The sequence below is a fragment of the Ochotona princeps genome, chromosome 29 (assembly GCF_030435755.1).
Source record: "Ochotona princeps isolate mOchPri1 chromosome 29, mOchPri1.hap1, whole genome shotgun sequence".
Taxonomy (NCBI): domain Eukaryota; kingdom Metazoa; phylum Chordata; class Mammalia; order Lagomorpha; family Ochotonidae; genus Ochotona; species Ochotona princeps.
The window spans coordinates 563,185-590,286 of NC_080860.1; the positions used below are offsets into that span (position 1 = coordinate 563,185).

Below are 27,102 nucleotides of genomic sequence, written 5' to 3' on the forward strand. Positions count from 1 at the left end.
GGAGTCCCTGCTGGGTCCCACCTGGTGTCTGGGTTGCCCGGGGAAGCCCGTTGAGTCCTTCCTTGTGTAGCTGAGTGCACCCCGTGTGGGCAGGAGGCTGTTCTGACCTGCTGCCCAAGTGACCTCACCCAGAGGTCACTCTCCTGCAGTGCAGGATGCAGACTGCAGGTATGGCTGAGCAGGATGGCTTCAGAAGCCATTTTCATACAAATTGTGGTTTTACAGCCAGGAATCAGACAAGGCTGTGAGAGGACAGGCAAGCTAGACTGGTCCACAGGTTCAGACATGGACTGACCGGCGCGGCAGCCCAGCTCAGCCTGCCACACTAGGAGGGAGAACCCCGATGACCCCAACAGGCTGAACCCCAGTGCTGGTTTTTGCATGTGTTGCCATGTGCTGTGGCTTAGCCTGGTCCATCCCACATCTAATCTGGCTCTCCTGCACACCCATGGGTGCTACAGCTTAGCTCAGCCCAGTCCACCCCCAGCCCATACAAAGGCCAACTCCCAGCCTCGGCTCTCATGCTCACCAGCGAGGGCTGCAGCCCAGGAGCTGAGTGCCCACGGTTCTCCTATCGTGACTGCTTCCAGCCTCGGTTCTGATGCCTGCCAGGGGGTACTGCAGTCTGGCCTGATAAAACTTGTGCCCAATCCTAAAACTCGCCAGGTGGTGCTGTGGCCTACTCTGGCTGACCCACACCCGTTTCAGCCTGCTCTTGTGCATGTCAGTAGCCTTGGGCGCCTAGCCCATCTCCAGATCCAGCCCGAATGTCTGCTGATGGGTGCTGCAGCCCTGCCCGGTCTACCCGTGTCAATTCTCTCGTTCTGCAGCAGCAGCTGCAGCTCAGCAAGGCCAGCCCCCAATCCTGGCACTCACTGGTGGACTGTGGCCTAGCCTGACAGGCTCTCACCAGTGGGCGCTACAGCCTGCTACAGCCTGGCCTACCAGCAAACCCAGCTCTCATTGACAGGGTGGTGTCAGAGCCTCGGCTCGCCTAGTATGCCCTTAGTCACAGTCCGCACGAATCACCTTTTGGTATAGGTAAAGGAGTAGCTAACTGCAAAGGCAAGATGCGGCAGGCACTGGTTCCCATAGGTGAAGACATGCTGTGGTGTGTGACAAGGCGCTGGGACTGGCAGGAAGCTAGCACGCAGCTGTGTGGAGGGATCCCCCTCCTCTATCCCTGTGGACCAGTCGCTTAAACAAACACTGGGTGGGAACTGCCTGCTGGGATCAGCCCCGGGAAGAAGCTGCTGGCCTTCCTGGCAGCCCATCTATACCCGTGCCCACCACCTTCCTCCTGCGTTCTCCCAGCTGGTGTGAGCAGCCGCCTCCCACCCTGAGACAGCAGGCACAGGATTACTGGAAAAACAGTGGCTTTCCCAAAAACAGGTGGGTGTCAATGCTTTGGAGACCAATTCTAACAGCACATTTTTTAAGGGCATAGGAAATGATTCAATCCTAAGAGTTTTGTCAGGTTTATTTATTTCAAAGCAGCATGAGTGAGAGCTCTTCTGTTCACTGACTTCCTCCCCAAGTGGTCACAACAGCAGGGCAGGGCCAGTGATGCCAGGAGCACCACTCTGGCCTCCTGTGTGACAGGGCCATCTTCCTCTGCCTTTTCAGACACGCGTGGGAAGCTGGGGCTCAAACTGGCACAGACATGGGGTGCTGGGGTAGCAGGTGGTGGCTTAGTGTGCTGTGACATCCCTTCCGGGGGCAAGCCTTGAATTCCAAAATGCTCCAGCAGCACCCTTGCCAAGGATGGGACCTGGAAGGCTTTGTAACGTGTGAAGGTAGCACAGCACTCTTGGCACGTACACAGGGAAGGCTCAACTGCCCAGTACTCCGGATGGCCCCAGAGAAGGTGGGAGGCCCCACACCCAAGGCTGGCTCCTGGCTGCAGGGCTGCGGTGGGGGGTCTCCCCTCACAGGAAAGGCTCAACTGCCCAGTACCCCAGATGGCCCCAGAGAAGGTGGGACGCCCCACACCCAAGGCTGGCTCCTGGCTGCAGGGCTGCTGTGGGGAGTCTCCCCTCCGTTTCCAGCAGAGATGCTTGCTGTCAAAGTTCCACGGACCCCAACCCCAAGTCCGTGACGTGTTTCCTCTCAGAGAGCTCCAGCGGTGCTCTGAATGCCGCAGTGCCCAATCAGGTGCTGAAGCCACAGCAGGCTCCCAAGGCACCGAGGACAGCAGGCAAGGGGCCAACAGAGGCATGAAGCTGCAGCACGGTGTGCTGACTGCTGCTGCTTCTGCCCCTGCAGTCCTGGCTGTCCTCAGAGAGCAGCCGCTGGACAGCGACGCAGCAAAGCCAGGGCACTACACACGATCCACCAAGGAACGGCAGAAACGAGGACTGGCAGGCACAAGTTCTATCTGAGGAGATGGCCCCTAGAAATCCTAATAAATGGAGGCCTGCTCAAGAGATAATCATGTTAAAAAATAATAAAGTCAAGAGAAATGGCAAGTTGAGACAAAAATATAAAACAAACAATTGGGACAAGTGTGATGGCTCAATTGGCTAATCTTCAGCCAGCAATGCTGGTTTCCCATATGGGTGCCGGTTTGTGCCCCCTGTGCTCTGCTTCCCATCCTGCAGTCGAGGACGGCCCAAAGCCTTGGGACTCTGCACCTGCGTGGGAGACCCGGAAGCTCCTGGCTTCGGATTGGCTCAGCTCTGGCTGTTGCAGCCACGTGGGGAGCGAACCAGCAGATGGAAGATCTTTCTCTCCGTATCTCCTTCTTCCTGTAAATCTGCTCTTCCAATAGTAACAACAATAGTAATAATAATAATTCCTTAAAACAAACAATACAAATAAAGAATCTTTAATATGTGTAGCGGTTACAATTCCGTAACAAACGCAACTGTAGTCATAAACATCCAACACAGTTCAGAGAAAAAGAATCCCAGATGCATTTCTGAAGAGAAGCTGTTCACCTTTAAAAATGGAATTAAAATGAGACCTTTTCATGTCTCTGACTCAGCCACGATGAAGGCATCCGAGACGCCACAGTCCTGAGAAGGCACTCGAATCCTGGCGGCCAGCAGCCCCTCCAGATGGCAGCCATGTGGAAAGCGGGGTGCACCCAGCAGCCCCTCCAGACGGCAGCCATGTGGAAAGTGGGGTGCACCCAGCAGTTCCCCAGACAGCAACTGTGTGTAAACGGGGGTGCACCCAGCAGTTCCCCAGACAGCAACTGTGTGGATACCGGAGTGCACCCAGCAGCCCCTCCAGACGGCAGCCATGTGGAAAGCGGGGTGCACCCAGCAGTCCCCCAGACAGCAACTGTGTGTAAACGGGGGTGTACCCAGCAGCCCCTCCAACTGGCAGCCATGTGAAATGGTGCATCCAGCAGCTCCCCATGATGGTAACTGTGTGCCACCTCCCAGCTGGCACCTCCCTCCCCAGGTGCTGCACGGGGGCAGTGTCTGTAGGGTCTTCAATGTACCAGCCGAAACCTAGCAGATCCCTTGAGGGAGCAGGTGCTGAGAGTGCCAACATTATTGTCTCAGACACTGCATGCAGAGGCTGTCTGGTGGCAGGCATACCTTTTTGCAGAGTACCTGCAGGGATGTGGGCGCCTGGAGTGCTGGCTCTGCCCGCCCCGCCTGGGCACCTCCAGGCCACTCTGGATGGTCTCCTGCCCGTCCTGCCCACGTCAGCTCCAGGAGGCCAAGGTGGCAGGTTTCCTGCCTCACAAGCACTGTTTGCTAAGTGAGAGAGCATGCACATGTACCGGGAACTCCACCCAGGTCCCCCACGCGGCACACCATCTGCTGCCTCCCCGCAATCCGAGGGAGCAGGCTCTTGACCAGTGTGTAGGGGTGTGGGGGCAGGGAGGTCTAACCTGCGGCACCCCACGCCTGTCCCCCAGACTCAGCTCCAGCTGTGACCTCTGACTGGGCGCAGGACTTCAGTGAGCAGAAGGACCAGCCCACAGCAGGGACGAGCAGATGGACAAGCCAGCAGGGTCCCCTGACATCAGGACCAGCACCTTATGTGCCCAGCATGTGGGTACCAAGAGGCGAGGCCTCAACAGCTAGGGTCCTAAGCGTCACATGACTTGGTCAATCAAGAAACCCCACAGGAGCCCATGGCGTGTGGGGGCTGCAGCCAGGGTGGGGAGGGCATGCCCTGCCCGGGCAGACCTCACAGCTGCCCCTGCACTGCGCAGCTGCATTGAATGGACGACAAAGGGTGGGAGCGAGGCCCTCAAGCAATGAAGGAAGAAGCTACCCCAAGGTTCTAGCTAGAAAAGGTGGTTTCCTCCCATTTTATTTGATAATACATTTTCACAGAAACATGATATTATTTACAAATATACAGGTAAGAGATTGCTGGTCAAAAAGTCTTAAACTGAAAATGTCATCAAAAATTAATTTACAAAAACCACCCACTGTCCACAGGGTCCCAGGTGTGAGTCTGGCGTGCTCCACACAGTCCGTAGCTCCTCAGCCTCCCTCCTCCCCATGCTGGGACCTCAGTGGTCTGGGGCTGCGGCCCAGCATGGCCCCTGCGCTCGCTGTGCCAGGCTCGCTGTGCCAGGCTGGGCCCCGTGGCAGGTGGCTGTCTCAGGAGGCACTGGTCTGCACATTTTTGGAAGCCGCAAGCATTGCTCTTACTTTGGCCATGAGATCCTGTGTGGGGGGACAGGAGGGGAACCGTGAGCGTCCTGTGAATGGGTGGCGAGGTGAGATGAGGCTGCCCATCCACCCACTGAGGTGGCCGAGGGCAGTGGAGGTGAGGCCAGAGTCATGTTCCTGGCACGCCCCAAGCCCCACTGTATGACCCTGTGCCCGAGTCCCTGAGGGGGGCAGCTCCCCACCCCACTCCTCACCTGAGTGATCTTGCTCTGCACCGAGGACACGATGGCGGAGGAGATCTGCCCGTCCTTTTCCTGAGAGACTCCCCTGGGCAGAGAGAGCAGCAGCTCAGACACAGCCCAGACGTGTGCCACGCACGGCGCTGTGTGCGTGAGCCAACACCACCTACACTGTTATGTCACGCTCATCTGAAACGCTTTACGAAATGCCATCTCTCTCCATAGCAGCATCACAGAACACACGGTCAGGACTGCTGGGCCACGTCCCATCTGCTGGCAGGCACACCATTTTGCAGTGTACCTGTAGGGCCGTGGGCACTCACAGGCGTGTGTACAGGGTCGGGGCTGCCTGTGCTGCCTCTGTCCAGAGCTGCCCCAGTGAGAGGGGTCCCAAAGGTCCCTGCTGATGAGTGGAGTGGGCAGGTGTCTGACTGCAGCTGCTCCATCGACCCCGGAGGGGAGAGCCCCTGACCAAGTGGGTCACCCTCACCAGCAGCCACACCACGGTGACGTGACCAACAGCTGTGCTTACAGTTCTGTTCCCAGCCACTGTGGCTCATGGCCTAGGAGCTCTGAGTCCCATGGACCATGAAAGCTGCCTACTGTCCTACCTTCTACCCAGGCCAGACCCAACAGGCTGCAGGAGGGTGTGCCTGTGAGTGGTGGCCCCAGGGGACTGGCAGCTTCCCTGAGAATGCTGCTGCCTCATCCGAGTACCTCCAGTGCCCCCCTCTCCCAAGCACCCCGGGGATCTGGCTTCCAAGGGAACTGACCCTGTCGGCTCAGGACACCTGGAGACAGCATGGCCTTCCCCAGGCCTGGCCCTCTTCACGACCAGTCTCAGTGCTACAGGAGGCCATCTACCCCACCCTATCCTGCCAAGAAACATCCGAAGGTCAGGGTCACCTGGAGCGCTCCTGGCTGGAGCCACGACTCTCCACAGGAGAGATGCTGGCCGAGTGGGCCGAGTGGGTGGCGTGGGCTGCAGGCCGGTGTGCCGCCTGCCTCCTGGGGGACCCCGAGGGTGAGCGGGCCTTCGACTTGGTCTGCGACCGTGACCTCCGCTTCTTTTTCTTCTCGTGGGGACTCCTGGAAGGAAAGCGCTTTTCAGAGAATCACATTTGTTGTGAAGGGTCAACGTTCTGTCCGGGGAGGGCTTGGGTCTGAGGCAGGCCAGCCAGAGGCCATCTCGGTGTCCCAGGCAGTGGTCGGCTCCAAGCACTGGGGCCGTCCCTGCTGCACTGCAGGAGGTGACCTGGCCTGCCGTCTCCAGTCTGCAAACGATAACTCGTCACATTCCGTTAACTTTATGAACTCAAGGAGCAATCGGCAGGGTTGACAAGACCCTGGGGAAGGGGTCTCCAAGCAGGAAGCTGGAGGCAGCTGTGGTTCTCAACTCACACCGCTTCCTCTGTGCTGACTTCACGAGTTTCCAGAAAGCTGAGCCCTGCATTCAGACGCATGCAGCCGAGCGACCGTGGACACCTCAGCCCAGGGGCTGCCCTGACCACAGCAGTTAGCTCAGCTACCATCACTGCCACCAGGCACACGCGGCCAGATGGCCCAAGTCCTGCCCCTGTTCATAATGCTGTGGGGCCAGCCCTCCTTGTCTGGCAGAAAGCCTGAAGCGCAGACGTGCTTGCTAAGAGCCAAGTATGCTGCAGGGCTCAGGCCTGTCCCCTCTGGGAACCTCCCCAGCATATATGATGAATGACGTAGACATGGACATTTCTGGAACATTCTCTGTTCCATCATACAGCGTTCCCCGTCCAGCTCCCACAGCAGAGTCTGCCTCAACCCCTTGTAGGGAGGAGACACAGCAGCTGAGGCCTGAGGAGGAAGCTCTGGGCCGGGATAACAGCCCCAGGGTCAGCGACAATGTTCCGCTGACAGCTCAGCTGCTGGACACTGGGTTTCTTTCCAGGAGGGCAGATGAGGGGAAACCATGGCCTGCTGGTCAAGAGGGCCCTAGGCTGCCAGGCCCAGCTGGTGGGAGGACTGGGGCTTCACTTTACAAACTCAGGAGCTAACCTTTCACCTTCTCCTCTCACAATCCAGGTGGCGCCCACCACAGGTTGGGAGGTCAAACCCTCACAGACCTCTGTGACCTCTCTTGGAGCTGCAAGCTCAAGTTCACTGCCACAGGCCACCTTGTCCAAAAGGGACTGCCCTCCCAACCAGGGAGTTCTAAGACAGGAAACCCTTGTATTTCCATTCTGTTCCTTGACAGGTAAGGGAAATAGGACCCAGGTATGGGCCCAACAGAGGCCCTCAGGGTTGTGCTGGGGGAAAAGGCTTACAACGCAAGGCCCTGTGAGAGCAGGGTTGCACGTGACCAGCACACGAGTGGGCCTTTGGTAACCACTGGACAGTTCACGTCCCCAAACCCCGCACAGTACTGACCATGATGACCGAGTTCCTGAGACTCAGTGCTTCCCCTTTCCCACAGGCAGGTTTAAACACATGTGCCCTGCAAGTCTAGGCCACCTACCTGGAATGGGTCCGTTTCCTGCTGGCCCCGGGGCTGCTGCTCATTCGGTAGGCAGTGGGGATGCTCCGTTCCTCTCGCCGTCTCTCAGGAGAGTGAGCTCTCCTTCGAGGAGATCGGGAGCGAGACCTGAACAAAACACACAGCCAGGTCAGCTGCCTGCACGGGACTTCATCACGTTTCACTGTGAGCAGGCCCCCACCATCAAAACTCCAGTGACATGCAGAACTCCACCCCAGGGCCACAGTGACACGCGGAACACCACCCCAGGGCCGCAGTGACACGCGGAACACCACCCCAGGGTCACAGTGACACGCGGAACACCACCCCAGGGCCGCAGTGACACGTGGAACACCATCCCAGGTGGGGTATTTTCTTTGATCCCGCACTTAGCACGTTGAAGACAAGCATTTAACCAAGGCTCAGATCACCAGGGCTGGAGCTGCTGGTACCAGGGGCTGACAGAAGCAGACCTCATGGCCAGTGTGAGCGTCTTTGGTTCAGGCTGCCTCACTGTCTGCTCCCCGCCTTCTCTGCCAACAGCCCTAGCTCCAGGGGCATCTACCAACACCATGGCCCGCCTCAGGTACCTCTAGCTGCTGAAGAAAGGCAGGAGAGCCTGCCAACTGTGCTTGCTCAGGCTGACTCAGGCCCCTGGGCATCGATGGAGAATGTACTGGATTGTGGGCAGAGCCCAGCCCCGAGTCAGCGCAGCTTGGCCACAACAGCCGAGGCTCCAAGCTGAGAGCACAGATGCCAAGTGACCGCTCACGTCTGCTCTGTCCATCCGGTGGCGCTGTAATGCACACGCAGCAGGGAGACCTGGAGACCCTCACCCCTCCAGGGGAGTTAGGGTCTTTTAACACTGCTTGAGGACTTATATTTTAGTTATCTGCTCATTTAGTAAAATCACTGTTTTGGGAAATCTGTACTAAATAATTTTGAGAAAAAAGATTCTCACACCTGTCTCAAAAACAATATAAAGAGCAACTTCATGTTGTCACTTCAAGAGGGTCCATATAAAGTTATTTTAATTACAATAAAACACAAAGCAAGACACAGTGTTGTTCCAAAGATCAACTTATCCTCACATTCCTCTCGTCATGAAAAAAACCCACGTCATTCCTGAAAACAAATGGAATGGACCCGGGGGAGGCTCCTGGGTTCAGATCGGCGCAGCTCTGGACATTGTGGTCACTTGGGGAGTGAACCAGCAGATGGAAGGTCTTTTCTGTCTCTCCTCTGTATATCTGACTTTCCAATAAAAATAAATAAATCTTGAAAAAACAAACGAACAAACACCGCTTGGTTTTAAGCTCTAGTCTTGCCATTTAAAACACCTAAGCATCAAAACTGCATTTCAGGCAGTGGACACACTGTGTGAGTGCCCTTTCCTTCTGATACGACAGAGACCTCGACGCAACACGAAGACAGAAGCTCCTCACCCTGCCTGGCGCAGCGTCCTGCACAAGTGCAGGACTCAGGACTGGTCACCTACACGCCGCCAGCTCAGCCAGCAGGGACAGGACTTCAGCCTTCAGCATACCTTACAATTCATGGGACACGAGAAAGGGTTTCCAATCTCCACTTCCTGCATTTTATACAAGATAGCTGAATGCAGCTATGACTGCAAGTGTGAAACCAGCCAGCATTTTACCTGGAGCTGACAGGTGTCATTCAAGCCTGATCCACCAGTCACTGACACGCCCTTGGAAACTCCTATGAAGAACACAGCAGGACTGCCGCATCTAGACACCCAGGAACATTCAGGGTCGGCCCAGCTTGGAGGGAGGCCTTGGGCCTGCAGTAAGCCTGGACAACTGCATGGGCTATGTCCACCCAAGTCCATGAGGAGCGGCTGGGCAGAGGTCAGCAGCTCAGTGACTTGAGGCCTCAGGGTCTGAGGAGGGCAGCCCTGCCCAGCCCCCTTTGCACCAAGACACGCAGACCACGGGGCCCTATCACATGGCAGCTTCCGGGATGGCGCATGGAGGGTGGTCACTCAGGCCTGTCCATATTTTGCCATCATGCTGCTTTGTGTCTGGATGTCCTAACTGTAGGTCAAATGCAGACAAGACTGCTAATCTACACGGCACTAGTCATCCCTCTAGTTAAGACCTTACTTCCTCCTTGTCAGTACTGGATTTCTAAGAGTGAAACACCCAGATGCATGTTTGTATGTCAAGATACATGAATTAAGTCTGTTCTAAAACAAGAAATTATATAAAGATAAAACACATACCATGATCCTCTGTTAAGAGTCTACAAAAGGCCTGGGAAAGCATCAACACTCTACAAAAACATAAAACCCAGAACCTTCCATTTCCTCGCATCAGGAGAGCACTTTCTGCTAGGAACTAAGTGTGGGGCCAAGTCCCCGTGGTTGCTCCACAAAATCAACGGGCCAGAAGCTGCGGCTGAACGGCCTCTCCTAAGAGGGGACACAGTGGCTCTGCACTCCCAGTGTACACAACCGAGGATCTGGGCAGGGAAGTGACCACCTGCGCCTGCTTGCACTGCTTATTTGTTAAAAAAGATTTATTTTATTTTATTGCAAAGCCAGATACACAGAGAGGAGGAAAGACAGGAAGGAAGATCCTCTGGCTGATGATTCACTCCCCAAGTGACCGCAATGGCCAGTGCTGCGCCGATCTGAAGCCAGGAGCCAGGAACTTCCTCCAGGTCTCCTACGTGGGTGCAGGGTCCCAAGGTTTTGGGCTGTCCTTGACTGCTTTCCCAGGCCACAAGCAGGGAGCTGGATGGGAAGTGGAGCTGTCGGGATTAGAACTGGTGCCCATATGGGATCCTGGCTCGTTCAAGGAGAGGACCCTATCTGCACTTTTTTTTTTTTAAGATTTATTCATTTTATTACAGCCAGATATACACAGAGGAGGAGAGACAGAGAGGAAGATCCTTCGTCTGATGATTCACTCCCCAAGTGAGCCGCAACGGGCTGATGCGCGCCGATCCGAAGCTGGGAACCCGGAACCTCTTCCGGGTCTCCCACGTGGGTGCAGTTCCCAGGCCACAAGCAGGGAGCTGGACGGGAAGTGGAGCTGCCGGGATTAGAACCGGCGCCCATATGGGATCCCGGGGCTTTCAAGGCAAGGACTTTAGCCGCTAGGCCACGCCGCCGGCCCCTATCTGCACTTTTTAAATTTATTTTTGTGAGAGTTATAGAGCAAGAGGGACAGACAGACTTTTCATCCAACGGTGCGCTCCTAAAATGTTTGCAAAGCCAGAAATGGAACAGGCTGAAGCCAGCAGGGCCCTCCGGGTCTGTCATGTGTGTTGGATCACCTTCTGCTTCTACCACGGGCCAGGAGCAGGGAGCTGGATGACGAGCGGATCAGGCGGGACTAGAACCGGTGCCCTTAACAGACGCTGGTGCCACAGGCACCCCAAGCCCGGGACGCAGCAACATCAGGAAGGCCTGACATGATTTGACTGAGAGACCCTTGCTACTGATGTGCAGAACATCTTCAGAAGTTTTCAAGTGTAATACAACTTTCCTGGAGCTTTCAAAAATCAAAATGGGGTCTTTTCCTCTCTTGAAGCCCACTCCTGTCACTAAGGCAGGAGACCCTTCTCTCTTTCTTGCCTCTTTGACGTTGCACACTTAAAATAAAAAAGTAGGTTACAGCAAAGTTCTTCATTAAAAAATGAGGGTGGGAGTTGGAGTGCCGTCGGAGGCCAAGAACTCTGAGGTCATCCACTCCCGCTTGGATCTACCACAGGGATGGAAGAAGTCCAAATCCTTCCTCACAGGATCCAAGGGCATCAGAACAACAGCCAGGAGCCCTGAACAGTCCGCAGAAACCGAAGAACAGTAAACTTCCTTCGGGACTAGGGAGAGGAGCTCTCTCTGGTCCTTGCTTGGTTCCAACTTGGGGTCCCCACCCTCTCTTGCAATGACCATCAGGATCACTCCAGACACCCCTCAAAACAAATAACCAACCAACCAAACAAAAAATCTACAATAGATAGACAGAGAACAACAAGGAAAGCTTAGAATCAGACAGAAAAAGGTCAGCGTAGATTCACTTATACCTTATTAGGTGGGACACAAAGATTAGTTACTCCTCACTAGGGTATTGAAGATTTCTCTGCACACCCCTCCTAAAACTGTTCTGCACCTAAACTGTTGACATACGTCTTGTTAGTTATAAGCCAGTCTAGACTACCCGAAAGAAGGCCAGGTTCAGCAAAATTATGCTTCAATCCTATAAAATGCTAAATATTATAATGAGAACAGACACGAGACAACTGAATAGTAATCTACAGCCATTTTAAGGTGTATAGAACCTGGTCGTATATAAACTAAAATTGGAATGTCAATGAAGTAGTCACAGGAGGTGGTTAAGAACTTGCATTTTTTTTTTTTTCACATATTGGTTACTCAATACTATGTCAATTAATTCCATAATGTTGTGGATTGTTGCTGATGTTATGTTGGGGCTTTTGATTGATTGAGATGATACTCTGCCGGCTCTACCTTCAGACCAGAGAAGGTCTCCCCAACAAGTCATTGAACTTATCTGGACAATGGGATGCTGGACTCTATGCTTGGTGTATGCTTGCAATGAAAGAATCTCAACTGAACTTGAACTGTGGTTATGCAACGAGGTGGAGGAATCCAATATGGGGGGAGGGCTTAGGGAGGGGTGGGGAGAATCCTAGTACCTATAAAGCTGTCACATAATGCAATGTAATTAATTTTTAAAAATAAAAAAATGAGGGTGTGTGCGCATAATGATAGAAAAGTCACAGATGCAGCCGGCTGACCGTGCACAATCATCCTGGGCAAAGGGAGACGCTGCTTTCACATCGCTTCAGAGGCAAATGTGTATTACTATACCTTACATATTTTTTTAAAAATCACAGTTTTTTAAAAAAGATTAACGTATTTAATTTTTATTATCGGAAAGGTAGATTTACAGAGAAAAGGAGATCAAAGATCTTCTGTCCACTGGTTCACAACTGAGCAGATTTGAAACCAAGAGGCTCCTCCAGGTCTCTCACTAGGGTACAGGGTCCCAAGGCTTTGGGCCATCCTCTACTGTTTTACCAGGAAAGTGGAGCAGCTGGGACACAAACTGGCACCCACATGGGACCCTGGTGCATGCAAGGAGAGGACGTAGCATTGTACCCGGCCCAATTAGAGCTGTCACTGTGGAACGGTGGGTTAAGCCACGGCCCTGTGAGTGCAGTTCACGTCCTGGCCGCTCCCTGGTAATACAGCTGGGAAAGCAGCAGAGGACACAGTCCCTGGGCTCTGCACCTGCTTGGGAGATTGTGAGAAGCGCTCGGCCAAGTCCTAGCTGCAGTGGCCACTCGGGGAGTGAACCAGCAGTGACAGAAAATTTCTCCTCTCCATCTCCCTTTCCCTGCCTTTCAAAGAAATCTAAATAACAACAAGTGCTCACGCCTCAGCCTTTTCCCTAAGCGTTTGCTCCCGAGAACTGTGAGCCCAAAGCCACGGCGGGCACTGTGCTGAAGGTGAGCCCTGCACCCAGGGGCTGGATGTGCCCACGCCTCAGCAAGCTGCTCCCGTTTCAAACTGTTCGACTATGAACATCAACCACTTCCACACATATCATTAGTGCTGCCAGAATGGAATTTATCTTTCCTGCTTTCTCAAAAACTGGCTCTTCTGAAAAGGCTTCCGGGGCAGTGCTGACTCTAGTGGGCGCTGAGGGCTAACGGGACACAGCTCCGTGCTGCTGCTCCATCTCCGCATGCACCTGCAGCTCTGGGTGGAGCATGACAAGACTCAGGCAAACCCAGAGCCCAGCACGCCACCCTGCAGGTCTTTCCCTCAGTGTGTGTGTGAAGCTCCTGCCAGGGCCTGCTAAAATCTAAAATCCATTTTAAACACTTGATTGTAGGCGATGATAAAATGAAGTCTACAACCAACAATATGTTTAAAAGCTTAAGTTCAGGCTGCAGGAGACACACACACACACGCACACACACACTCCTCCACCCCCAATTGGTGACGGCTGCACGCATTTCAGTACCCAGCCTCCCACAGACCACGACAGAGGCTGGGCCCACCTGCACACCCACCTTGACCTCCGCACCGTCCGATAGGCACTGGGAAGAGAGTGCTTTGCTTTGGAGTGGGACCTGGACCCAGACCTGGAGGACGAGTGGCCCTTGGGAGAACGTGATCTTGTTCGGGACCTTTTTTTGTGCTTCTTCTTTTTCTTTTCTCTCTCTTCTTCTCTTGGTGCATCTCTGCTCCTGCTGGAAGGCCTCTCAGGGGTGTCGGCATCCAAAGCAGGGAGTGGTCTGCCTCCCGCCAAGAGAGGACTCGGCGCAGCACTGGCTTCCTGGGGACAAAGCACACACATCATCCCTCAGCAAGGCTGCTGGACTCACTGGAGGGCTGGGGTGGCGAAGGAGACTGTGACATGATTGCAGAACCCTGCAAGAATGCAGTGGGCAAGGTAGCACCAGCAGCAGCATGCCATTGGCTCAAGGTCAGGCCTTTTCATAACAGGCAACTACTCTCTCTCTCGCTCCCTGGTGTCAAGGAGCAGCCTCCTCTGTAGGGCACAGTCACCGCCCTAAAGCCTCTGTCCTCCCTGACCAAGGTCACCACACACAGAGGGCAACTGCCTGACCAGGAGGATCTAGAGGCCAAGTAGGTGGGAACAAGTTGGCTGTCCTGGAGGAAGTTCCAGGCTTCTGCCTGGTCCAGTGCCAGCAGCTGCGGCCATCTGGGGCGTAAACCAGCAGATGGAAGATCTCTGTCTTCTGAATAAATAAGCAAAGCTTCTAAAAAGTCAGTACTTTATGGAGTATTTAAAATTTTACTGCCCACCTAAGTCCTTTCGGGACATCAAGTATGTGGCAACACATTGGCACTGAAGCTGGCAACACTTTCCCGTTGTGGCAAAAGCTGATGAGTCCCTGGGGAGAGGCACTGGACAATGGTGACGCGGGCCCTTGTGCTGCTGCACCTGCCCACCCCACGCTCTTCCGGGCTTGTGCAGGATGAGGGACGGCTTCCTGTGGCCCACATGTAGGTCTCTGGGTCACTAACTCTGTTATCTCACCAGCACCAGGCCTTCAGGCCTGTTCCTGGCCCCAAGCTTTCCAGCTGGAGTGGCTCATGGGCAACGTCCCTGCACGGCCGGCTGGACTCCCTGTCCTCCTTGCCTGGATGCTAACCTGACCACAGTGAGCAGCTCAGGTTCAGTCTGCTCCTCCCATGCTCAGGAACACAGCCGGATCTGTGTGCGGCACCCTCTTGTCTGTCTGTCACATGTCACTCCAGAGCAGATGGGGACGGGTAGAACTCGCACTTCTCCATGAATGGAGCCAGCACACACAGGATTGGGCATGTCTTATGCGCGTATGTTTTTAGATTTCACATACCAAGTTCACGTTTTGTGTTCTGTCAAGACCTTCCCATATCAACAAGCATACAGCATGTGAAGTCACACCTGCAAACGTCGCTTCCAACAGAGCAGTTTGCTGAGCACGGGGCAGTCCCTGCGCTCCAGTGGCTGGGCGAGTGAGCGAGCAACCGCGCTGTGTTCCTCACACAGAACAGTGGCTGCACAGTCCACGCAAGCACGCTGCCTGGAGAGGCAACTTCAGCGACAGCGGGATGGGACTGCTCAGCACTTGGAGCGTTGACGGACATCCAGCTGGGCACGGTGAGGACTGAGGAAGCTGCTGTTTTTCCCACCCTAATAGCTTGTACCGCTGAGCCTTCCACAGATTGCAGGGGGCCGCGTGCTGATGACTGACCCTGGAAGCTGACGTGGCCTGCAGTGCACACCCAGGTTGCTGCTCCCACAGAAGCTAAACAGCTCATGCTGCGTTTTTGCTTGTAGCAATGGCCCTGTGGCTGAGGGCTTACCCCACGTCACAGGGACGAGCCAGGAACAGAGACATGTTGGGACCTGGGGAAATGTGTGGCTGGTGCCCGCAGAGGCCCCAGGGGCACACTCAGGAGGTCAGCACCTGCAGAGGACCTCCTGAGGCTCAGGGAGCAAAGCCAGGGTGTGCGCCTACCTGTCCATGCCGAGCAGGGAATGTGTCCGTTCCTTCCCTGCTCCTAAAGCCAGAAGAGTCTCAAAACCAGAAATCACTAGCCAGCACCCTTCTTTTGAAATGAAAGTAGAGTGAGACATGTTTCCCAAATTCCTATTTGTAACTGCTCTTTCAAAACCACAAGGGAAGTTGCCAGCCTCCCACTGGAATGTGGGTTATATCCTGGCTGCTCCACTTCTGATCCCAATCCCTGCCAATGTGCTTGGCAAGGCACAAGTACTTGCACCTCTGCCACTCGTAGGAAATCAGGCCAGAGTTTGTGGCCCAGTCCTGGCTGGTGAAGATCTCTGTCTCTGGTTTTCAAATAAATAAAATCAATCTAAAACAAAATAGTGCAAAAAAACACAACACACAATCACAAAGGCACACCTCTGAAGCTACTTTAGCTACTCCTGATATATATATGTATATGTATGCATGTGTATAGAATGAATAATTTTTAAAGATTTATTTCTTATCTGAACAAATTACAGAAACAGATTTTCCATCGGCCGGTTCACCTGGAGCTGGGCCAGATGGGAGCCAGGATCCAGGCCCTCCCTCTGGGGGAGGAGCCCGAGCACTCAGCCGTCCTCCCCTGCTCTCCTGGATGCATCAACAGGGAGCTGGACTGGAAGTGCAGCAGCTGGGACCTGCACTGTGTCACACGCAGTGGCTAAAACGCTGGGCCTTGAAGCTACTTCTGACCTGTGGTTCCATAGCTTGGGATGGTAAGATGGTAGGGTGTGCCACACTGTGATACGTCTGCACTTTTATCTCCAACACACTGCTGAATTCCCAGTATCCCTAGGTATTTCTGAAGTATAAATTCACAACAAAAGAAAACAGAACCGTTTTGACAATCTAAAATAAAAGTTGTAGATCGCTAACCAGTATGACGGAAAGAAGTAGTCTCATGCGAACTCGATCTGCTGTTCTGCTGCCGAAGAGGCGGACTGTACAGGCCATTGGTCTCAGGGGCTTCAGGGTCCCAAGTGCCTCATAAGGACCCTGTTGAGGTCATGGTCATAACCCTGGACACACTATGTGGCAGTGAGCCACCCACCTTGGACAAAGTGCTGTTGACTCTCTGAAGGAAAGGCAATGGTGGTCATGTCTCATCTCCCTTTTGAATCAGAACGCTGCTTTGACGAGACATTGACATAGGACGTCTGTGTGAGGAGAGCTCAGTGACACAGCGGGCCTGCAGCCCTGGGAGACAGCCCCGTCTATGGTCACGGCCTGCAGCCCTGGGAGACAGCTCTGTCTATGGTCACGGCCTGCAGCCCTGGGAGACAGCCCCAGGGGGTGGCACTGCAGCCGCTCTCTGCACGTGTCTACGGTCACGGCCTGCAGCCGCTCTCTGCACGTGTCTATGGTCACGGCCTGCAGCCCTGGGAGACAGCTCTGTCTATGGTCACGGCCTGCAGCCCTGGGAGACAGCCCCAGGGGGTGGCACTGCAGCCGCTCTCTGCACGTGTCTACGGTCACGGCCTGCAGCCGCTCTCTGCGCGTGTCTACGGTCACGGCCTGCAGCCCTGGGAGACAGCCCCAGGGGTTGGCACTGCAGCCGCTCTCTGCACGTGTCTATGGTCATGGCCTGCAGCCGCTCTCTGCACGTGTCTACGGTCACGGCCTGCAGCCCACTGCAGCCGCTCTCTGTGCGTCACTGGAACTGCGGCCATTTTCCTTGTTTCCATTTCAAAGATTTAATTTACTTAAAAGGCAGAGTTTTACAGAGAAGGATAGTGAGATCACTTCCTAAACGGCTGAGTCAGCCTGCTGCCTTTCCAGGCACACTGGCAGGAGCAGCTGGATTAAAGTGGAGCAGCTGAGATTTACATCAGTGCTCACTGGGATGCCAGCACCAGGCTACAACCCCAACCCCACCCACAGACACCAAGAGGGAATCTGCTTCCCTGCTGGTGGAACCTGGCTTGCGGCCATGCGCCCTTGCTCAGGCCCTCAGCCACATGACAGACTTTCCTTGAAGGTACCTCCATGCTGGCAGCACTGTCCTCTGTCCTGCCGGTGTCTGCCTCAGGGAGGGGGTTCTTCAAGGTCTGTAGGAACAGAGCTGCCTTCCTCTTGCGTTCTGCCTGCAGCTGCTTCTCCTTTGATTCCTTGGAAGCCTGGGCAAGCTTCTCCCGGGCAGCAGCGGCCAACCGGTCCTCCAGCTTTTGTTTGGCTTAGGAACAAACAGAGGGATAAGTGAAGCAGGGAGCAAGTGCAAGCTCATCTTGCTGTTAACTTTCAACGTTAGGAGGTGACGGAGTTTACCCAGGGAAAGCTGGGCTGATGGAAACCTCAGAACACACCCCCAAAACGTTCACTCCTACCGGGCAATGAACACTCTGAGGAAGAAACCTGGTCCAAATGACCCAAGCAGCCGGTCAGTGCACAGTGGCACAGTTTCACACACACGAGGACTGCTCTGGCACTAGGCAGGCACTTGACCAAGAGGTCACTGCAGTCCAACATCTTTCATCAACACTGCCTCAACTGTGTGTACGTGTACAGAAAACCAGTCAGGAGAGCTCAGAGGCAGACACAGCGGTCAGTTCCTTCATTGCGTTCCCTTGCTGCTGCCAAGAGGCTTGGACTGTGCCTTGGGCCATCCATGTAGACACATCATCATCACGGGCCCCAGGGCTCGGCTGACAGACAGCCCTGTCTACTGCACCCAGGGCTGCCAGTGCAGTGTGGAGGGTGACCCAGAGTGCTGCCTGCTGGTGCCTACTTTGTGACTCCAGCTAGGCTCCTGCTGGCGTGTGCAGAGCACCCTGCTCCCGTTTGGCAGGCCGCCCAGGCCCCTCGGCGGCAGAGGTGTGCAGTCTCAGCGTCAACGGCCTGCAGATACACCCACCTTGCTTTGCTTCCAGCTCCTCCTGGGTCAGCTGGGGCTTCTTTTCCTCCGAGAGCGCACGTGGCGGGGTGGCGGCTGGCTGTGGGTGCGAGGTGCTGGCCGAGCTCTCTGGGCCCTCAGGGCTCTCCTCGCCCTCGTCACTGTCATCATCAAGCTTCACTCGGTTCTTCTCTAGAGGCAGGAGGTCATTCTCCTTGGCCTTGATGGCAAAGCTTATTGGAGCAAATGAAGCTACAAGCAGGGGGAAGGCGGGATGTTAGGTACCGAGACGCACACAGTAGGTACTGTCACAGGTCCCCAACCCCCTGAGTATCAGGGAGTGGCAGGGTGGCACGAGCAGGAGCCACATCTCATGAGAAGCTACATGGGCAGGAAGGACGTTCACGGGGTCAAAGTTGTCCTGTTCTATGCCTGCAGCATGCAGGAGGCTGGGGGGCGGGCCCCAGGCAGAGTCCAGTGCGGCCTGCACGGCCATGGTGCTACACGGAACTGTGCAGGGACCCACTTGTTGAGAGCCAAAATGTGGTCACCTGCGATTTTAAATGGCCAATTCTTGTCATTTTTCTTCTTTACAATGTATTCCCAGTTCAGCATGCAGTTCAATGTGCATTTTGGAGGTTTATGATGTGACTTTAGGAAACAAAATGCCAATTGCAGAAATCTTTGCTTACATAACAAAATCACAGGACCCACCCCCTTATTCAGCTAGTATTTACTGTGCCTACTTTGTGACAGCAGGTAAGACAATCCTCTCCATCTATAGGATCAACTGACAGCTAACAGAACATAAATTAGGCTGGTGTATCCCCTGCTTCCATCCCTGACTCCACACAACGCACCTTTCTCTTCCAGATACTATGGCAAACATTCCCAACAATAGCTAACTGATGGCAGTATGACACTTGACTTTTCAAACCACGAGTTTCTTATGAAGGATATTCAAGAACATGCAAAGAAGGAGATTTTAAGGCTCTCCAAAGCAGCTACTTTAGGAGAGAAGTGGGTCGCGGGCCACAGACCCTGTCCAAGAAGAGACTCCGATCCCAGCACTAAGGCTTGTAGCAGGGCAGGCCACGGCTGACCAGCCACATGAAGGTTCTCTCCACTTTGGGCATTTTACTGTCCAAGTCCAAACATGCTAGAAGCTAACAATGCTATACGTTGGGAAAGCAATTGTTTACAAGTTAAAAGCCCAAAGCACTTGATCAGTCCCAGGCTGACCATGTAAAGTTATGCAACTGCATCATATTGCTGCTGGCATTATGGTGCTAGCTTGTGTCGGGCTGCTTCACTTCTTCCCGTCCAGCTCCCTGCCAGTGGCCTGGGAACACAGTCGAGGACGGTCCAAAGCCTTGGAACCCGCACCCGCACGGGAGACCCGGAAGAAGCTCCTGGCTCCTGGCTTCAGATCGGCTCAGCTTCGGCCGTTGCAGCCATTTGGGGAGTGAACCAGCGGAGGGAAGATTTTTCTCTCTGTATCTCTTTTTTTCCTGTATATGCCTTTCTGGTAACAAATAAACAAACAAAAAAGAAAAAAAAAAAACAAAAACAAAAAAGAGAAAAAAACCAAAAAACCCACAACCAACCAAAACAGGCAGAACCGCAGAGAAGGAGGGAGAGACCGGGATCTTCCCATCCAAAGGCTGCAACAGCCAGAGCCAGGCCAGAGCCAGGGGTTCCATGTGTTGTGTGCCCCACATGCATGGAGGGAATCAAATTTTTGGGCCATCTTATGCTACTTATTTATTTTCACTTATTTTTGATGTTTACATAGTTGAGAAAGATGCATGCCATGTGGATCAATGATTAGGGTGGGGAGGGTTGATGATTAGAGGAAAGTGGGAGAGACCACTGTTTCTAAATTTGCCGTCTTCTTCTTATATTTGGGGGAAGAGGGAAGAGAACAGAACCCTCACGCAGAATCCTAAACGCATCAGTACCCGGGGAACGGCCACCCGATGTCACTCCAGGATCTCTGACGTGCAGCATGCTCTAAGCATTCTGCTCAAGTTGTTGCAATAACTGTGAAATGCTATCAGTCTCGCTGTTCCAAGGATGACATGCGGGCTTAGAGTTCTGCCTGCCCACCAGGGACCCAATCTCCTGGCCTCTGTGCTGGCCTGGTACCCCACCCCTCTGCCCACCCAGGATCCAAGCACGTTCACAATTCCCCAGGCCCGGTCCACCAGCACACCACAGTAGACTGCTAACCTAGGGTCCTCCCCACCCCCACCACCCCTGCCTGGGACCAAGCACATGAGGAAATCACCAGGCTTGCTCTGCCTGTCTGGGTGTGAGCCCTCAGGTCCCCGCACGGCCCCACCAGTGCCATCCCCCAAGGCCCCCAGCAAGCCCACACCCCTACGCCCCCATGAACCTGCCCACAGCCGAACGAGCACCCCTATGCCCACACAAGCCTGCCCATACCAGCACCATCCTCCAGGCCCCCTGCATGCCTGAAGCCTCACGTCCCCACAAGCCCATTGCCCAGGCTCTGATACAAAGAACAAAGGCCCTTCTTCTTTCTAATGTGCTGAGAACTGGATCAGAAGTGGAGCTGATGGGTCTTGGCCCTGTGCCCAGATATAATTTGGTGTGGAAGGCTTTGGCTTATCCTGCCAAGCCACAATGCCAGCCCCAGGGAGTGAATTTCACTCCCCAAATGGTCACAACAGATTGGGCTGGTCAGTAGATTCTCAATGGTATCTCTTATGTGGGGGGCTAGGTCTAAGCAGTAGGACCACTCTGCTGTTACTCCAGGTACACTGGGGACTGAGCTGAAAATGGAGAAGCTCCGGGGCAGCACAATGGCACAGCACACTGAGCCTGCAGCTGTGGTGCTGGCATCCCAATCCCATGTGCACTCCAGCCTGAGTCCCGGCTGCCCCACTTCCAACCAGCTCCCTGCTTGTGGCCTGGGAAAGCAGCAGAGGACGGCCCAGGTTTTTGGCCTCTGCATACAGTGGGAGATTTGGAAGAAGCTCCTGGCTCCTGGCTCCAGTGTTCAGCAGTGCTCATCCACAGGCAGAATGAAGTCTGGGGCAAGGAGCTCAGTCCTGGCCTCCCACATGGCAGGACCCACACTGAGCGTCATCACTGCTTCCCAGAGTGGACACTGGTTCAAGCCTTGGCTCTGGCCCGACTCTGGCTCCCTAATGCGCCCAGGAGCGTGTCCTTCACTTGCTGGTGGTGACACTGTGTAGGCACGCCGATGCTGCCAGTCAATGCAGCTGTGACGCGGAGCCACTTCTGGTTCCAGAGAAGCTGGCTGTGAGCAGAATGGACATGCCGTGTCTACTGCATCTGCAGCCGGCACTGAGAGGCTGAGCTGCCCAGCACGGTTTTGTGATGTCTCCACAATGTAGACCCCACTCAATGACACCAAACTATACATCTTCCCATGTCAGCACAAATCATCTGAAAAAATGGTCGCCAGTTTTAAGGCTACGGCAATTTGCCTCCTAATTTCCCATGACTGTGTACAAACTCTTATTTTCAATGGCCCACAGCGAACACCCTTGCCTAGGCAGGCAGGTGAACCCTGCGGTCTGGAAGGCATTTCTGCCAACATGTGGTTGTTTTGTCAGAGCCCTCATGGGAACGCGCTTAGAAGGACCTGCTGCCTCAAGCCCCTCCATCATGGGGCATTGTTCCTGTCCCTCTCAGAGGACAAGTGCTTCTGTCCTTTTGGTCAGTTTTCTCCCCACTGTCATGCAGACTGTCTTCCAAGGCCCCCAAGAGTCGTCACTCATGCAAGCTACCACTTGGTGCGGCTACCGCTCTGCCTCAGTCTGCAGCCTGACCGGTTTGACACAAGCAGCTTTAGTTCTTAGAAACATGATCAAAGATGAATTTCTCATATTTTCATCTACTTTTACAGTTTTGTTGCTTGCGTGTAAATACTGGATATTTCTGATGCCATTGTACGTGATGTGATAGTGTGATCCCAGCACTGAGGAAGGTGCACACCCTAATTTCAGGAGCAGCAACTGAAATGCACATGGCCCACGGCCAGAGCACTGGTGCCGGCCGCCCGGGGGCTGGCTTCTGGAACAAGCCCTTGGGCTCGTGGCCCGGTTATGACCTGGACACACAAGTGGGCTCAGAGACAGTGGTCTGGACAGCACCAAGTTCCAAGCACTTTTGAAGGTCTCCTCTTTCTTGGGACACAGTGCTGCTGATCTGCCGCGTGGCTGGGCCCACTGCCCAGCCGCACCATACCGCATCAGTACTTCCAAGTTCTTTACAGTTGCAGACCTGGGCCAGTTTCCCACCTTTGACTGAAACAACTTTAGCAATTTACATTTTCTTAGAAAGTATCTCAAATTCATTTATTCAAACTCAAACATATATTTTAAATTATTTTTTGTCAGGGTATAAAAAACAAACTTGAATTTGTGTTTTTCTGTACTAAACACATACAGTAACTATGTATTTTATTGGTTATGTATTATTTTCTCAGTCACTCCTGCTTTTCTCTGTTCTGATTTTTACAATATATTTATTAGAAAGGCAGAGACACAGAACCTCTCTATCCATAGCTCCCATCAGTGGTGCTGGGAGATCTCCCATGTGGGTAGTAGTGACCCAAACACTGAAGGTCATTCCCTGTGGCAGTCCAGGGCAGGAATCTGGAAACGGGGGAAAAGCTGGCATGTGAAGTCAGGGACTCCCCCAGGAGATAGAACAGTCAGGAGCCACCTTAACCCTGAGCCGATAACCTGTGCCAGGAGCCACCTTAACCCTGAGCCGATAACCTGTGCCAGGAGCCACCTTAACCCTGAGCCGATAACCTGTGCCAGGAGCCACCTTAACCCTGAGCCGATAACCTGTGCCAGGAGCCACCTTAACCCTGAGCCGATAACCTGTGCCAGGAGCCACCTTAACCCTGAGCCGACACTTGTTCTGCATCCATCTGTACTCCTGCCCCTTCCTGTCCTTCTGCCTCTGCTTTTACTGTGTCATGCACTTCACAGTGTCTTCTTAGGCCCTCGAGTTCAAGCTTGCTTTGCTTTACCTGGTATATTTAAGTTACTGCCAACACAGGAGAGACAGGCTGTTTTTCTGGCAGCTGTGGCCCTGCCTGTGGGGTGTGGCATCTGCAGGCTGCGCTGGGTCAGGGGTACCTGCTGCTGGAGCCCAGTGCCCGGCATGCCATGACATGCCTGCTTCCACCTGGTAGCCTCCTCTATCTCCATCCAGATGTGGGGTTTCTGACCTGTCTTCTCCCCCAAGTGATCTTCAGTGCTTCCACTGTAACAGGACCAGATTATCAACTGCTCCAGTTTGTGGAATACAAATGGAGAGACCTGAATGGCCCCTAGCTGCTCCTCAGGGTCCTCTGGCTCCCCTGCCCACTCACAGAGCCACCCGCGTCCTCCGGCTCCCCTGCCCACTCACAGAGCCGCCGTGTCCTCCGGCTCCCCTGCCCACTCAGAGCCGCCCGTGTCCTCCGGCTCCCCTGCCCACTCAGAGCCGCCCGTGTCCTCCGGCTCCCCTGCCCACTCACAGAGCCGCCCGTGTCCTCCGGCTCCCCTGCCCACTCACAGAGCCGCCCGTGTCCTCCGGCTCCCCTGCCCACTCACAGAGCTGCCCATGTCCTCCGGCTCCCCTGCCCACTCAGAGCCGCCGTGTCCTCCCAGGCGAAATCAGCTCCTGCCTTACAGTCGGCCTCACAGTTCTCTGCTTTTCTTTCTGCTTGCTATTATTCTGGCATTTACACACAGTGGGACCTGCTGCATGAAAACTTCCTTCCGAGAACATGACCGGTAACCAACTCTGAGCAAGAGGGTTATTGCCTGGTAGATTCTTCGTGCACCTGCTCTGACAAACCAAGAAGCTGACCTTCACTGGCACAATGTTTGCAGAGTTTCAGAAGCTTGGGGGAAGCGTATGAAGCACTCGCACAACAATCCCAGATGCTGAGCAGGCAGCCGCACGACCCTCCCAGAATCACAGAAGATGCTGCCCCTCCGCCCCAGGCTCAGTCTCAGAACGCAAGGCCAGGACCTCATTTCACTGACCTTACCTTTTACCAGTTTCCCGTCAGCCAGGGTTTTGCCAGGTGGCACTTCTCTCTTCCCGGAGGAGCTTCCTCTGCCTCCCACGTCAGCCGTGCCCTCTGGGGCTCCGTCCTCCCCGCCATCATGGGACTTGTCAGCAGCAGATTCTGCAGGGGCCTCTTCTGGTGTTGACACAGCCTAGACAGATTGGGCAGTCACAAGTTGCTGCCTAAGACACTGTACAGAATGTGCCAGAACCAGGCAGCTCTCTCTCCAGACAGACCCAGATGAGCCCGTGTGGAAGTGTGCTGCCACTCACGGTGCGAGGCTGCCTTCCGAAACCACTGCAGTGCCGTCTGCAGACTGCTTCCTCTTGACAGCCCCGCAGAAAACCACTCACTCTGCACGCCTACAGATGGGCCCACTTCCTTCTGCCTGTGCAGCGACACACAAAGACCAGAGGGGAGTGACGCACAGGCCAGGCATCCACTCAGCAAGGCTAGGGAGAGCCACAGGCCATGCAGAAATGCTCCAACAGGCACATTCAGCCTGGGCAGGATGGGCAGGATGGGCCAGCGAGGGTGAACGACCACATGCAGCCACAGCCTCTGGGGCACGTGGTGCAGGTTTCTGTTTGTTTATTTTCATTGCAAAGTCAGATATGCTGAGATGAGAAGAGAGAGACAGGAAGATCTTCTGTCCGATAATTCACTTCCCAAGTGACCGCAACGGCTAGGAGCCAGGAACTTCTTCCAGGTCTCCCATGTGGGTGCAGGGTCCCAAGGCTTTGGGCTGCTTTCCCAGGCCACAGGCAGGGAGCTGGATGGGAAGTGGAGCTGCCGGGACTAGAACCGGCACCCATATGGGATCCTAGCGCGTTCAAGGCGAGGACTTTTAGCCACTAGGCCACTGCGTCGGGCCCACATGTTTCTGTTGGACAGACTTAAGGCAACATGACAGACACAAACACAGGGCCTCCATCAGAAGCAGTCACCACCATCAGTCAACGAATCCCTCACAACCCCACTGGTTGAGCAAAAAAGCTGGAACACAGACCCATACACAGCGATGTGAGTGGATGTGGTCAGCAGGTCTCCTGCTGTCTGTGAAGCAGCAGCAAAGCAGCTCCCCCTGCACCTACATGAACACTGAGTCTGCCCAGAGCCGCCCCCAGGGCTCCCTGCACCTGCACACACCCACACTGTGTCTGCCCAGAGCCGCCCCCATGGCCCCCTGCACCTGCACACCCACACACCCACACACACACCCACACACACTGAGTCTGCCCACAGCCATCCCCATGGCCCCCTGCACCTGCACACACCCACACCCACACACCCACTGAGTCTGCCCAGAGCCGTCCCCATGGCCCCCTGCACCTGCACACACACCCACACACAGAGTCTGCCCAGAGCCGTCCCCATGGCCCCCTGCATGTGCACACACCCACACACACACCCACACACACACCCACACACACTGAGTCTGCCCAGAGCCGCCCTCACTGCCCCCTGCACCTGCACGCGTGTGCACACACACACCCACACACACTGTGTCTGCCCAGAGCCGCCCTCACTGCCCCCTGCACCTGCACGCGCGTGCACACACACACACCCACACACACTGTGTCTGCACAGAGCCGTCCCCAGGGCCCCCTGCACCTGCACACACACGCACACACACATACACCCACACACACTGTGTCTGCCCAGAGCCGCCCTCACTGCCCCCTGTACCTGTGGACCACTGCTCCTTTCCTTCTGCAGGAAGAACTGCTTCTTGAACTCATAGTAGGCGTTGTACTGGTGCCACGGCTGCAGGAACTCAAACCTGCGAGCAGGAAGGCACACAGGTCACTTAGACAGCCTGGGCTGCTCACTGGGCACCTGGCTGCCCACATGCCTCACCACATTGCAGACCTAACTTCAGGTTTCATGCTTTATTTCATTTGTTTCAGGAACAAATGTTTGTGTCGGGATTTCTAAGGCAGATTGTAAAAAAGAGTGACTTCCAGTCTTTTAGTTAGCTTCCACAACTGTACTTGGCACACACAAACAGGTACTATAAACACAAATAAAGTGCCACCCAACTCTTTAATTTAACAAGATGATTATAACCTATATTTACCTAAAGACACATGAGCCAAAAACGGGTAAAGACAAAGCAATGATGTGGCTAGGTTTGAAAACTTCAGCCTACCTCTGGTCATTCTTGGCACGCACGCTGGTCTCAAATTTCAGGCCATTCCTAGCGACGTACTCTGCCAGCTTGTCAATCACAGGCTGGATGTCAGGGGGCGGGGGGATGATGGCAGCCAAGGGGGCAAGTGCACTGTGGAGAGAGGCTGGTGAGTGCCTGCCCCGTGCACGCAGCGACAGGCAAGGTCCTCAGGTGCTCCCACAGACACAAGAGTCAAAGCAAGCATGGAAGTTCCTTTACCTGAAGCCAGCTTGTGCTGCAAAGCTAGTCAGTGTATTTAGACAGGGATGCAGAGTGCACTTAAACTAAAGTCAGTGCATTCACACAGGGACGCAGAGGTCATGACTTAACGAAAAGGACGCAACAGACGCAGGTTTGTTCTGCCCTATCATGCCCCTCCTGAGCTCATCCTTAGGAACACCCCAGAATGAGTCACAAGCTGATGCCTGGTACAGGGATTTCTTTCTTGTTTAACCTTCTCTGCGCGGTCAGAATGCAGGCCACTGTCGCAGAAACAGACACATGTCCTGTCAGATTTTCTGAGCTTCTCTCAGATGGGACACATCCCAGCCCTTGTGGCCAAGTCCCCGTCGTGGTCTCTGTTCACCCACAAGCCCCAAAGGAGCCCTGCCTGGGGCAGGTGTCTGACCCTGCCACAGTCTCTCTCCTAAGG

At 54.5% G+C, this 27,102-nt stretch overlaps 2 protein-coding genes across 6 annotated transcripts in view; one reads left to right on the forward strand and one right to left on the reverse strand.

Moving 5' to 3' along the window:
* DDX51 (DEAD-box helicase 51) overlaps nt 1-13,290 on the forward strand; it is a 170,191-nt gene extending 156,901 nt beyond the window's left edge. The window contains exon 15 of the mRNA XM_058656598.1: nt 13,263-13,290. The gene's annotated coding sequence lies outside the window, so the exon portion shown is untranslated. The remainder of the gene's footprint in view (nt 1-13,262) is intronic.
* The window catches only part of SFSWAP (splicing factor SWAP), a 55,077-nt gene continuing 31,945 nt past the window's right edge, over nt 3,971-27,102 (reverse strand). For 3 of the 5 annotated variants that reach the window (XM_058656593.1, XM_058656596.1, XM_058656595.1), the window contains exons 9-18: nt 26,430-26,561; nt 25,967-26,060; nt 24,257-24,428; nt 18,229-18,459; nt 17,360-17,550; nt 13,371-13,648; nt 7,317-7,442; nt 5,732-5,914; nt 4,841-4,913; nt 3,971-4,640 (exon numbers count right to left, since the gene is read on the reverse strand). In XM_058656593.1, the coding sequence (XP_058512576.1) occupies nt 4,575-4,640; nt 4,841-4,913; nt 5,732-5,914; nt 7,317-7,442; nt 13,371-13,648; nt 17,360-17,550; nt 18,229-18,459; nt 24,257-24,428; nt 25,967-26,060; nt 26,430-26,561 (1,546 nt within the window). In that variant the 3' untranslated portion in view covers nt 3,971-4,574. The remainder of the gene's footprint in view (nt 4,641-4,840; nt 4,914-5,731; nt 5,915-7,316; nt 7,443-13,370; nt 13,649-17,359; nt 17,551-18,228; nt 18,460-24,256; nt 24,429-25,966; nt 26,061-26,429; nt 26,562-27,102) is intronic. The other 2 variants (XM_058656594.1, XM_058656597.1) reach the window with 1 other exon arrangement.